At 49.7% G+C, this 14,252-nt stretch overlaps 1 protein-coding gene across 4 annotated transcripts in view; it reads left to right on the top strand.

The window, feature by feature from the left end:
• The window catches only part of LOC111144054 (ATPase plasma membrane Ca2+ transporting 2), a 112,797-nt gene that overhangs the window by 73,457 nt on the left and 25,088 nt on the right, over window positions 1-14,252 (top strand). For all 4 annotated transcript variants that reach the window (XM_022498139.1, XM_022498138.1, XM_022498136.1 and 1 more), the window contains 2 exons: window positions 9,875-10,116; window positions 11,229-11,463. In XM_022498139.1, coding sequence (XP_022353847.1) covers window positions 9,875-10,116; window positions 11,229-11,463 — 477 coding nt within the window. The remainder of the gene's footprint in view (window positions 1-9,874; window positions 10,117-11,228; window positions 11,464-14,252) is intronic.

Here is a 14,252-nt window from a genome sequence, read left to right as displayed (position 1 = left end):
CACTGGAGGAACCAAGGTCCGCGGGGTGACACAGAGACACCAGGCAGATTGAATGATGTGTTTCCTATTTTTGAATCCTGCTGATGTATTTGGGGTGGTCATATAGCAAGCAACTTGTTTCTTTTTGATTTAGCAATGATGTTTATATGAGCCCCCCAAAATGTTAATTGCATTTTTTAGATCCTGTCATTGTCCTCCTTGCAAAAACAAAACACATACTACTAGTTGGCTTTTGCTACATAACTACAGTAGTTCCCCTTTCAGTTACGGGTGGTCAGCCTCAGCCCATAGCAGCCGAACCTCCTTCTGACATATCGTCCGAAGGTCAAGAGTAGCCTTGTGATTTATGGCACAGGCTGTATCCTTCTGCACTTCAGCTCAGCACATAGGCACTTTATCATCTCACAGCAGCACGAGAAGGGTGAGTACAATACAGTAAGATATCTAGAGAGTGACCACATTCGCATAACTTTTACTACAGTATATTGTAATAATTGTTCTATTTTATTATCAGTTCTTAATCAGTTGTTAATCTCTTACCGTGCCTAATTTATAAATTAAACTTTATCACGAAGATACATGTCTAGGACAAAACATAGTATATATAGGGTTCGGTAAGATCCACAGATTTGGGCATCCCCTGGGGGTCTTGGAACATATCCCCCAAAAATAAGCAGGGACTACTGGACTCCAAAACTTTGTGGCTCCAAAACCAAACTGTATTTAGTGCACAATTCTGTGGGTGGGCTCTTCCACTGTCCATGGGACTCCCTCTCACATCTGCAGCTGTGGTGGCTCAGGTGGGCAGCTCTGCTGATCTCAGCAGCACGGTAGGCTGGGCTGGGATGGCCTCAGCTGGGATGGTTCATCTTGGCTCCGTGTGGTCCCAGCTCTTCCAGCAGGCTGGTCTGGGCTGGTTCACAGTGTCATCTTGGTGCATCCTGTTGGCCAAGGCAAGCCAAGAGGCTAGTGCAGATTCAGGGAATGGGGAAATAGACTCCATCTCTTAATGGGAGGAACTACAAGATCACACTGCAAAGGGCATGGATTTAGAGAGGGAACTAATTTGGCCATTTTCAGAAAGGATCTACCACCAATGACATTGTTGTTGTTAGTAATAGTAGCAGTATCACAAATTCCGGTTAGAATTCTCATATTCCTCTCTCAGCTAAACTGTGTAGACTCATCATGCTGTGATCCCTATTTGGTTTAGAAGCACAGATGGCCTTTTTGTAATTAACCAATATTTGGATGAAGAGAAACACGGAATTGTCCATCCAAAGGTCAGTCGGCAGCCAGATATAGGACATCTATAGTGGGAGCATCTAGGTGAGCGGCTGGGCTTTTTTCCTTGCCTCCCAAATGTGCCCTAGCCCCGACCTCTCCCTTCTGTCCCAGAGCCAGCTTGAAGCATCATGGTCAGGCTGGGTTGTGGGAGCCGCCAGGAGTTTATCCAAATGGGGAGGAGAGTGTGACTCAGCAGCAAGGGGCTGAGGGCTGGTGGGAGAAAGGGGAGGAGGCAGCTTCTGCCTCCAGACACTGGGACTGCAAGGTCTGCACTGTCCAGGGCCGAACAGCCACCCACATCACCCCGGAACTGCAGGCTGAGGGAGGCCCCCAGAGGAGAGGAGAAAGTAGGTCGGGAGGACGCATACGGACGGGTGACCAAGAGCCCCTGGGGTGATGCCAGAAATGATGACGTTTTGTCTTCTTCTCACCCCACCCCCGCCCCAATTTGGGAATCAAGGGAACTCAGCAGTGTTTTATTCTGTTCCCTAGGCCTTCCTAAAATAACCGAGATGCTGTTAACGATCTTGTCCTGCAGATGTGGCAGAGAGGGGAGCAGGGCAATTCCCAGAGCAGGCTTCGGAGGATGGGGTGGCCGCAGGGGCACAGCCCTGCCAGGTGGGCTTGGATTGAGATGTAGGTTATGTAATCACATTAAAAAAAAAAAAAAAAAACTCTTTTGGGGTCTTCCAGGAGAGCTGAGGAGACATCTCAATTAGATGTGTTGCATGGCACTGGAGGCAAAGCTAGAATCTCATTTCCAGATGTTGGTCGGGTCCATGTGGCTTAAAGGACAGGGGTCAGTCCGTCTACCTGGGGAGGTATAGCTGCTGAGACTGGAGAGGTCAGGGACCCAGGAATTGGAATCCGTGGTTTGTAATCAGGCTAAGTCACTTACCTCTCAGGCGCCAGTGTTGCCTGATGTGCTTTGAACCCTAGCATTCCAGGACTCCTGTACCTCTTCTATCCGGATCTTTACTGAAAACCCCCTAGCCACATGGCTGTCCTTGCTGGGGTCTGATGGTCCTCCATGTAGAAGGGACAGCAGAGTCCCCTGGTATGACAAGGTAGTTAAACTCATCCTCTGGAGCCAGGCAGCCTGGGTTCAAATCCCTGTGTAGCTATAAGAATGCAAACAAGTTCTTTAACCTCTCTGTGCCTCAGTTTCCTGGGGGAAATGATAGGATTTTTGTGAGGATGAAATGAGTTAGTAGGTGAAAAGTGCTTCGCACAATGCCTGGCTCGTATTCAGCACCATGTATGGTTAGTGTTGTCATTATTCAGCAACAAGATCACCCTTTGAAAGGGGAATCCATCTATAGCAATGCTGAGGCTAACAATAATTAGCAGAAGCATCAGAGCTTCAGAGGAAAATGATCTTACCCAGAGTCACGCAGCCAACTAGGGACAAAGCCAACTGATAGATATTCCAAAGCCAGCTGTTGAGTAGGGTGCCAGACCGGGCTCTCGGTCACTGAGACCAGTCCTGCAGCACCTTTAGCATAAGGTGGTCTCGGAAAAGAAGGCCTGGGGTCCAGATTCACAGCCAGGGACTGCCAGCCATATAGGACAAAGGTTCTCTGAGGGACTGTCCTCCCAGGCCCAGAGGACTCCTGAGAAAAATCAGGGGCTACGTAGTCCAGAGTGGAAGTCCAGCCACCCTCCAAACCAGGCTAGGAAATCTAGACAATAGCACTTCCTAAAGCACACAAGGCAGGTAAAGGCAGACAGTGTCCTCCCCACACCTCCTATCCATCAACTTTGGTAAGGAAATGAACCTGGTCTGAGAAAATCAGACAAGGCTGTGTTTCCTCCTCTGTGAGAGCACTGACTCTCCCATGTCTTCTTATTCTCTGACATAGACAACGTGGGCTCGTTGAGAGGGAGAAACACATTTGAGTCATCTCTGTTCCCCCAGGCATAGCTCCTGGGAAGTACAGGTTGGGTGGGTGAGGTAAGTGAATTGATCAGTGAATAAATGTATGGATATATAATCAATGAGATGAGCTTTAGGTAGGGAGATGGATGGATGGGTGATGGATGGGTAGATGGATGGATGGGTGGATGGTTGAATGGATGAGTGGATGAGTGGATGACTAGATGAGTATGTGGGCAGTGGATGGGTGAATATGAATTAATAAGATCCTCAGGACAGGACTATCCCTATGTTCTACTTTCCTGTTCTTGTGGCAGCAAGAGGTAGGAGTTGGCCCCCTCTCTGTCCCATGGCCAACACCAGTGCTCTGTCGCTTCCTCCAGCATACTGAGCTACTTCTGCAGCTGCCCCCAGCTTCCTAGTCTATACTAATCTAGAGACCTCCCAATTAGCTAGCACCTTTCATTCTTAAAAAGCAAAAACAGAAAAACAACCTACTTGAGTATTTCTAGTGTAGTTTGTATGGGCATCATCTCCATGGACTCACAGGTCTTAGAGACCCTCTGGTCCAGCCCCCTCACTTTACTCTGAGACCCAGAATTAGGAAGGGACTTGTCCCAAATTTCCCCGTGGGCAACTGAAGCTGGAATGCAGATGTCCTGACACCTAGTCCAAGAAGCTGTAAGGTTTGGCTCTGAAGTCCAGCAAAACAAGTTTCAAACCTCATCTCCAGCACTTACCACCTGTGTGACCCCAAGCAAGTTACTTAACTCCTTTGAGCTTCTGCTTCCCAATCTGCAAATCTGTAAAGTGAATATATAATTAATCCTAGTTGCTAACATCACTTAGCCAGGCTCGATGCTAAGAACTTACCCCCATGTAGCCCTTGTACAATGATCCCATGAAGTAGGTGACATCACATGTCTAATTCATAGATCAGACACCGAAGCTGGGAGAAGTGAAAATCCATGCTTGGAGTTCCAGAGCAGATAAGAGGCTGAGCCAGGATTAGAACCCAACCCAGAGCCCATGCAGCTCACCAGCCTTTCCTGCCCAACTCATGTGGCTGCACCTTTGCCTGGAGACCGCTTCAGAGCCACTGTGAAGGTCAGATGAGAAAATATGTATGTCCTCGCACAGCGCCTGACAGGTAGCAAGCACTCAGGCCACGTTAGTTATTTCTCTTATAACTTCTATTATTATTCCCAAGCCATATCCTCTGTTGTTTATTTTGCCAGTCCCTGTCTTGCCTGACCCTCCACCTCCCTTCCAGGGAATCAGGGCAAATAGGACCATTCCCATCTTGCAGCTAAAAACACTGAGTGTAGAAATATCAAGAAAGCTGCTCAGGATTGCTCCTGACCGCCAAGAGGCTGATTTGGACCCAGAGAATTCCAGAGGAGTTTACCAAGCAGGCAAGGGCATTCCAGGCAGGGGCACTTTGCTGCCAAGGCCTGGAGACCTGACGATGTCTGGCTCATTCAGGTGATCTGTGGCCTGAGCACTTCTCTGGGGCTGGAATAATGAGAGCCAGGACTGGGGGGCGTGGGGGACAACTAGGTGGCATCTGATAAGCCCTTAAAAGGATTCTGTTCATGGCACTCAGGAAAAGCAGCCCAGGCACGTGTGGAGAGTGGTGTGAGGCCGAGGCTGCTGGCCAGGAGGCCTGGTAAAGTGGCCCAGGAACCCCATGCTCCATCCTTTCTGAGGATGACAGAACTTTCTTCCCTGTCTTATTTCAAATCATTAGGAACTAAACTTGCCCTCTGAGAGAAGTTATGTGAATCATCCTTGAGTCAGAAATTGCTCCCCTGCCACAGAAATCCTGGCACACCCTCAGATTTGCTCTGTTGTCTCCAACCCTTTGAACATCAGGACTTCTGCTCGCTCCTTCCCGTTGCCCTGCTGCTTCTCAGAACCACAGCTGCGCTTTAAGGTGGAAGGACCTCCTTCCTCACTTGTGAGGCCTTGTGCTTTCTCGGGAAAGCATTCTCCTTTCCCAACCGTGTATGTTCTGCCTGCTGAAACCACCCAAGCAGACCTTAAGTTCATGTTTTGTGAGACCTCTTTCGAAGTAGGTTGACACTGCAGTTAACATCTGAATTATTAAGCCGAGGATGGGGACTTGTGGAGCAGAATTGTTGGAAGTTCATGGCATATTTCTGAACACATACACTGTTGAGAGAAAAACAAGTCTCTCTGGAGCCTCTGGAGTGGTTCAGGAGGAAGGAGCAAAAATGGGTTTCCTGGCAGGATGGTCTTCCTGAATAAATCAGCCACACTTCACCTAATTAGAAGCCCCAGGCCCTCAGGGCACCTCATTCCTAAGCTGAGGTGGCTGTGATGCCACCTTACCCCAGGGAGCCCCAGTAATCCTCAAAGGCAGGAAGGAGCTGCTTAATTGTATTTCCCATGTCTTAGAACTTGGGCACTTAGAGAAGGACTCCAGGAAGCAGAGACCAACCTTGAACCCAGATCTCCCGGCTCCAAACCAGGGCTCCATTGAATATCCCAATGAGCCTCAAAGTCCCCAAGTCAAACCACACTCTGAGAGTGGGCTCCAGCCAAGCCAGGGCAGCCAAAAGGTGCGGAAAACTCAGGAGGTGACTTTGCGGGGCGTTAAGATGGGAAGGTGGGGTGGGCTATGGTTCTGGTAGGTGAAATGGCAGGGGCCCATGTGTTGAACTCAACAACTATTTCAGTTGTTTTGGTTTGTGTTGTTTTTGCAAACACCATCTCTGGGAGAAGAGTTTAAAGCAAATAGTCCCAAATGGGAAATTTGGATTTTTAACAGAGCCGTTAATCCCTACATCACACCCTGTCACCCCACATGTGTCCAGGCACACACACACCGCACACACTGCACACACCACACATACACCATGCACATGCCACATACCACACACCATCACACACATGGAATGCATATACACACACACGGCATGCATATACACACACCTGCACACACACCACACATCCAATTAATTACACACACCACACACACGATGCATTACACCTACCACACCATGCAACCACACACATGCACTGAACACACCACACACACATACACCATGTACATGCCACACACCACCACACACACCATGCACATACACACATATGCATACACACAACACACATACAATTGCATACACACGTCATACAACTGCAGTCACACACTATATACAAACACACACACCACACACAACTGCATATATATGCACACCACACAGATACAACTGCACACATACCACACATACAATTATACATACCACACACATATATAGTTACATACACACACCATACAACTGCACACACACACCATATATAAACACACACACACAACTGCATATATATACACACCATACACATACAACTGGATACACTATGCACATAAACACCACGTGTGTTTACAGCTGTACACATACACAGCTACACTCACACACATCACACACATACAGCTACACACACACATTACACATACAATTACCCATAAAACTGCACACACCACACACAGACATAGCTGCACTGCTGAGCCTGGGAAGGTCCCCAAGGAGTCTGCTTTCTGGGAGTAGGTCTCCCCAGGTCATCTCAGCCAGTCCTGCTGTCCTGGCCACTCACACTGATCTGCCTTCCCAGCCTCTGGGAAAGAACCCAGGGCTCTGCTGCCTCATGTACCTTGGGAGGCCTAGCACTAAGAAGCTCCTGGGGAGACAGGCCTTTAGAGAATTCTGAAAGCCAAAGTTCCACCCCATCTGGCCTTCCACGGGCAGCCCCCCACACAGACAAGCACAGAATTACTTGTGTATTGTTTCCACAAATATTCACTGTTTACCCCATAGTGGGAGACAGACACATTTCCCCCCATCCCCTTAGACTCTAAATCAATCATCAACCAGTTCACTAGTTAACCAGAGATCTCCAGGGCTAGTGGAGACAGGAAGGACTCTGGGGAGAGCATGTGCTGTGGGCTCAGAGCCGAGAACACGGGAGTCAAATCCTAGCTGGGCCGCTGACTAGCGGTGTGAGCTCACCTCTCTGGGCCTCCCCGCACACAGCTGTGAAGTGGGAGCACTCTCGCTGGCCTCCCCAGGCGCTGAGGGGGCACACCCCAACCATGCATGTGACAAGCCCAATAAAGGACAGGGCTGATCGACATTCAAACAGTGGCCGCTGCTGCTGTGGTTAAGCTGGTTGGTGGTTCATCCGGGCACAGGGGGTGGGGGCAGTGCCTGTTGAGGGGTGAGGAGGAGCGGGCTAGGCCACCAGAGAGGGCCACTTGGCAGAAAGTTGTTTTCTATCCACTCCTAGAAGCATCATCATATGGCACGTGCTACAGTTTACTATGCTGGGTTGTTTGGAGGGACTTTCTGGAGGTTTCTAAGCAGTAAAACACCTGTAACATCAAATGAACCATCTAAACTGTTTTTAAGTGGCATTAAGTACATTCCGGTTGTGCGACCATCCCCACCATCCATCCCAGAACTTTTCATCATTCCAAACTGAAACTCTGTCCCATCAAAAACGAACTCCCCATCCCCCCCCCAACAACCAGCCCCTGGTCCCCACCATCCTACTTTCTGTTTCTATGAGTCTGACTCTTCTAGGCAGATGGTACATGTGGAATTCTACAGTGTTTGTCCTTCTGTGTCTGGCTTATTTCACTTGTAATGTCCTCAGGGTTTATCCATGTGGTCACATGTGTTAGAATTTCCTTCCGTTTTAAGGCTGGCTAATACTCCCTTGTATGTCTGGACCACTCTTTATTTATCCATTTATTTATCTATGGACACATGCATTGCCCCCACCTCTTGGCTTTTGTGAGTAATGGCGTCATGAACATGGGTATACAAATGTCTTTTGAAGTTCCTGCTGCCAATTCTTTCAGGGTGGGTGTGTATATATATATCTCCAGAAGTGGAATGCTGGATTATATGGGAATTCCATGTTTAATCTTTTGAGGAACTACCATCCTGTTTTCCACAGCAGCTGCACCTTGTCACCTTCCCACCAACAGCACACAGAGGTGCGATTTCTTCACACGCTCACCAACGCTTGTTTTCTGCTTTGGCTTTTTCTAGTAGCCATCCAAATGAATGTGAGGTGGTACAGGCTAGTTATGCTTCTTTTTTTTCTTTTTCTTTTTCTTTTTCTTTTTTTTTTACTAGGCTTCCCACCAGCATTGAGCCCAATGTGGGGTTTGAACTCATGACCCTGAGAGCAAGATCTGAGCTGAGATCAAGAGTTGGAGGCTTAACCAACTGAGCCACCAGGCATCCCTAGCTGCACTTTGTTTTCATCTCATTTTTGCAGATGTTATTTATAACTTGTAGTTCTTCTAGTCATCATTCCTTCCTCTTGGCTCTATTTACCCCCCAGGACCCCAAACACGAACATGAATTTTCCTCTCAAAATTATGCCTAGTGGCAGCATCCAGCATTCCCAAAGGGCTCCATACAACAGGGAAATGTGTTGAATGAAGCTCTGCGCTAGGAGCCAGGGGCCTGGGGACAGCCCCAGATCTGCCCCTTTGTAGGTCTGTGACCATGAGCAAGTCACTTCCCTGCCAGGCCTGCTTCCTGGCCATGAAAATGGAAACAATACCAACGCCTTAACTCCCTTACAGAATCAGAGCCCTAGAGATAAAAAGGCTCACGGAAAGTCTACAGCAATAGCAAAACTTCTGGGTTTGTCAAGATCTAGGAAAAAAAAAAAAATCAAAAGAGAAAAGGGGTGGGCCCCTGCTTCATAGTATACACGTAGGCGATCTCGGAGCTCAAGTTCATGGAAACAAATTGAATTAATGTAGGAAGCAGCTCTGCCCCTTGCAACCATAGATTGTTTGAAATCCTTTTAGAGGAAAATTAAAATATTTCACAGAGGGTAATAAAATGCCGGGTATTTTGAAGGCATAACTGCTCAGCTCTCTTGGGCTAATAAGTAATTAGACATTTTTATTTAAGTCCTCCATGTTGTCATTTTCTTTCATTAGTGGAGAGGGGACAAAAACTGTTGTGGAAAAGACGTAAAATTCTGAAAATCACCAGAAGGTTAATTATAAAAATGTAGAAAAAGTTCAATGTAAGTAAAGAGGGGGTGCTGGGTGGCTCAGTCGGTTGAGCGTCCAGCTCTCATTTCAGCTCAGGTCATGCTCTCAGGGTGGTGGGATCGAGGCCCACAATAGGCTCCTCACTGGGCGTGGAACCTGCTTAAGATTCATTCTCTCCCTCTCCCTCTGCCCCTCATCACTGCTCTCTTGCTTTCTCTGAAGTAAAAAAAATAATAAATCTTTAAAAATTAAAAAACAAACACATAGGATAATAATTCATGCCCCTTTTAAGACAGAGATTATTTCTGGGACAAGGGGTGGATTCTGCAGACAAGGAGGGATACACAGGGGGACTCACTTTTATCTGTCATGTTTCCCTTCTCCAGAAAGAAAAATCTGCAGCAAATAGGGCGTACTGCTCAGGTCCTACAAAGCTGAATGGAGGGTACACGAGTGTTTCTTTTCTCATTCTCTATCCAGCTTGTAGGTGTTGAAAGAGTTCATAATTTTTAAAAAGCTGATCTTGCTTAATTGCTTTCATCCAAAGCCAGGACTGGGTCTGGGATGGAGAGGGCTGAGGGTGGGGGTGGCAGGAAAGTGGGCAGGCTGGCCCCGGGGTCTGAGAAGCAACCCCATGTGAGCCTCCCTGGCCTCTCTCCCCGCAGCCCCCAGAGAAGGAAGGAGCCCTGCCTCGGCAGGTGGGCAACAAGACAGAGTGTGGCCTGCTGGGCTTCGTGCTGGACCTGAAGCAGGACTACGAGCCCGTGCGCATCCAGATGCCGGAGGAGAAGCTGTACAAGGTGTACACCTTCAACTCCGTGCGCAAGTCCATGAGCACGGTCATCAAGCTGCCCGACGAGAGCTTCCGCATGTACAGCAAGGGCGCTTCCGAGATCGTGCTCAAGAAGTAAGCTCCACATGGCAGGGCTGGGCAGGGGGGACAGGACAGGGAGCCAGGGATCACCAGGTCGTGCCGTGCAGGCTGTCCTTCCGGCTGGGCTGGAGGCCCATCTGGCACCCAGAGGTGCCCTTCCCAATGTCCCGCAGCAGGACCATCTCCAGGAGCTTCCTCCACTATTTCCTCTTGAAACTCTATAGAGACCCCTCCCCTTCTCGTGCCTACATCACAGGATCACCAGGAAGTTCCACCTGCTGTCCCTGTTAAATCTCCCTCATTCCCTCAGCACAGAGATGATTGACGATAGTGATGTTCATTGTTAACCAGTCAACTCCGGCTCCAGGTGCCAGAGAGAAGCCTGGGGAGCTAAGCAAGTCACTCCTGGTCCCTGGACCTCAGTTTCCCCACTCAAACCTTGATGGGATTGGTCTAGCCCAGTGGTTCTCAATCCTGGATACACATTGGAATCATCCCAGGGAGCTTTTAAAAAACCACTGATACAGGGCGCCTGGGTGGCTCAGTCACTTAAGTGTCCAATTCTTGATTCCACTCAGGTCATGATCTCAGGGTCGTGAGATCAAGCCCTGCATTGGGCTCTGTACTGGGTGTGGAACCTGTTAAAGATTCCCTCTCTCCCTCAGCCCCTTTCTCCCAAAATAATAAAAATAAATTGGAACCTTTGGGGTAGGGCTCACACATGGGTCTTTATTTATTCGGTATTCCCCCTAAGCCATTCTAATGTGTGAACAAGGTCCAGAACCACTAGCCTAGGTTTCATGCCCTCTGAAAACCATTTTAGCTGTGGAACTATTTTTTCAGATGAAATCTCATGAATATAAGACAGATCAAAGTAGACGTGCTCTTGCTGAATGGACTGGGGCAGATATGGCAAGAGGCTGCCTGATTTCTTTTTGGTTGGTCCTGATTTCATCCCTGTGTGGGGCCCAGGGGCCTGGACCAGCCCTGAAGCATTATGGGAGATGAAGTGGATGGATGCTGGATGACCAACCACAGCCAGCTGGGCATCACTGGGGACGGGGAGGGGAGCAAGAGCTGGTCAGACGGAGGACCCTTGGGCCCTTGGCTGGACCTTACCCAGCTCTCCCCTCGTCTGCCACCAGATGCTGCAAAATTCTCAATGGGGCAGGGGAGCCCCGGGTCTTCCGGCCCCGCGACCGGGACGAGATGGTGAAGAAAGTGATTGAGCCCATGGCCTGCGATGGGCTGCGCACCATCTGTGTGGCCTACCGCGACTTCCCCAGCAGCCCTGAGCCCGACTGGGACAATGAGAATGACATCCTCAATGACCTAACCTGCATCTGCGTGGTGGGCATCGAGGACCCCGTGCGGCCCGAGGTAAGCCCCCTACCAGCAGGCTTGGAGGGGCTGGGAGTCCAGCCTGCTGGCAAGCTAGTATAAGTTGCCTCATCTCCCTGAGCCTCCGTTTCCTGGTAGCATCCACAAGGCTTTCTCTTTACCTACTCCTAAACTCTCAGACTCCTGAGACCAGCGTAGGCCACGTTGGCATTGGTCTGCTCAGGACATCAGGCAGCCAGCAGGCAGGCGCTGCTTTGCCACGGGAGCAGCCCTAGAGCCATCCACCCAACCAGAAACCTCCCCTTGATCCCAAGGGACAAGCATGAGGGCTGCCCTGCCTTAGCAGCCTCTTGCCCCACAGAAGCCAGGATCTCCTATAGCACAACCATAGGCATAGGTTCCAGGGTCCCCATAAAGGAAACACCCAGAAACTAAGTCACTGGTGTTCAGGAAAACCCCCAGTGTGATGTCACACATGCAGGTAGAGTTCTGTCCATTAGGATCCAGTTTCCCAATCAATGTAGCCTAGCGGGCTTGCACAGTGACACAGCCCACAATCTCCCATTCTCAGATCTCCAGGGGCACAGGGCCAGGAAGTTACCCAAAGGTCAGACTCCCAGGCGGAAGAGAAGAGGGATGATAGCAAACCACCCCCCCCCCACAAGAAGGACCCAGGAAGGTGAAATAGAAGGTGCACCTAAAGGAGTGCTCAGATCACACAGGTGTTCAGTCTCCTTTAGCTTCATCTGCCCCGGGCGGGAAGACGGAATTCAGTGCTGGGGTTCACAGGGTTGGGGGAGGATAGACATGAGTGCTGTCAGACTGCCCAGGCTGGAAAGGCTGTGGGAAGAAGAGAGGGCAGCCTCGAATCTCCAAAACGTTGCTGTGGGCAGGCAGAGTGAGTCCTCACCCTGGGGGGCCCCAGAGGGCAGAGCCCAGGGCAGGCTGGCCTCCACATCATCGGAGGACTAACAGAGCTGCTGGGTCCAGGGCTGATTCCCAGGCCGGCGGGGACTGGGCCCACCTTGGTCTTGGCTGTGGAATTCGGTGATGGGGCCTCTCAGGGCCACCTTCCTCCACTGGAGGCAACTTCACTGTCCCCACTTGTCCTGATACCATTCTCTAGGGGCCTCTCGTTTTTCCCTGCTCCTTATGGAGCCTCCACTTCCACTTCTTTCCAGTGAAAAGGGGTAGATAAGTGTTTTCCAAATTCCTAGTCCTGATGCTGTAAGAGTCTGTGTTCTAAAGACCAAATGAAACTAGAATGTCACAGATGTGGACTTTCACGTTTTTGTAGCAACAAGAGGTGTCGTCGAGAGTGTGAGCTCAGGCCTCAAACAGACCTGGGATCCTGAGTCTCAGCATTACTGGCTGTGTGACCTTGGGCCTGTTACATAACCTCTCTGAGCCTCTGTTTCCTCATCTGTAGACTGGGGATAATAATAGTATTCTCCACACATACACTTCCCAGGATACTATGAGGTGTCAGATCGTGCACATACCACAAACAGTCAGTGTCTGGCATGAGGTACATGGCCCTTAAATGGGGTTCCCTTCCTCTGTGCCCCTCCCCAGTAGTTCAGAACTCTGGACCCAGTGACAGGTAACAGCCCCTAACACAGAGCCCGGCTTATGATTGATTCATTCCACACAATTAAGTGAGGAGTGAATGAATGAGAATGAACAGGACTTGAATACCAGTCTTCCAATACTATGCCTGGTACTCATCTCACATGCTCACACCCTCCATAGACCTCCACAGACCTCTTCACTCCCACCCAGAGCCTAAAGCATCAAAGGCGATTTGTTGCCCAGGTGCTTGGCCCTGGAACCATATGTGTTTTCCTGCAGACTGTGTCTTTCCCTGGACAGACGGGCCATTTAGCAACCTCCCCACGGGATGCCCACTCATGACCTGCCACCAGTGGGTTCAGGCTTCCCATGACAGGCTATCCCCTTACCGGCACCAAGGACTAGTCTCCACATAGCAGACGGGGCCAGCCTGCGGCTCCCCTGTCCTTCTCGTCCCCAGAGGTCCTTGCCCATCATTGCGCCTCAGAACCATCCCCAAAGTGGGGTGGAAAGCAGCATCAGACACATATCTTTTTTTGGTCATGACCTGTGCTAATAAGAAACATATTTTATATCATGACTCAGTAAGCACATACACTTAACCAAAATAAGGATGTCACAAAGTAACGTGATGCCCTTGTATTTTCTATTCTCTTCTATTTCTCTTTTTTTTTAATGCTAGTCACCACCTCCTAAACTGATTTGACAATGCACTAAAGGGGTTGAGCTGCTGCTGACCTAGACCAAATGCCTCCCCCGGCCCCAGGGTGCAGGTGAAAACACTGAGGATAAGCAGGGACAATGAGTTTCCGAAAGTCTCGCTGTAAGTGGCTGAGCTAATCCAGATTAGAACAGGTTTTCTGCCTTCCTGCCCCAGGCCTTGCTCCTAGGTACCACAGAAATGAAAGGGTAAGGGGTTCTAAGTCAGGAGGGTGAGGAGAGGGAGGACAGGGCCTGAGAAGGGCTGAGCTGGGTCCTGGAATATTCCACTAATAGCATGATCATCCAGAGAAGCAGGCTTCTGGCACAGACTCCCAGCAGGGCTGGGAGCACTTTCATCCTGGAGAGCCCTGCCTGGGAGAAAGGGGGCCTGGATACAAGCCCCAGCTGTGCCACTCACAAGCCACTTCCTCCTCTCTGTGCCTTGGTCTTCTCATCTGTAAAATGGGAGGTTGACCCAGATGCTCTTCAGATCCCTGCCAAGCTCCAACATTCTGAGCTGGCTGACAGGTAAATCTCACCCTGACCCCTTTCTT

This window comes from Enhydra lutris, unplaced genomic scaffold (assembly GCF_002288905.1).
Source record: "Enhydra lutris kenyoni isolate GAN:26980312 unplaced genomic scaffold, ASM228890v2 scaffoldscaffold10, whole genome shotgun sequence".
In the NCBI taxonomy this organism is placed as follows: Eukaryota; Metazoa; Chordata; class Mammalia; order Carnivora; family Mustelidae; genus Enhydra; species Enhydra lutris.
This window is presented reverse-complemented; position numbering and strand designations above follow the sequence as displayed.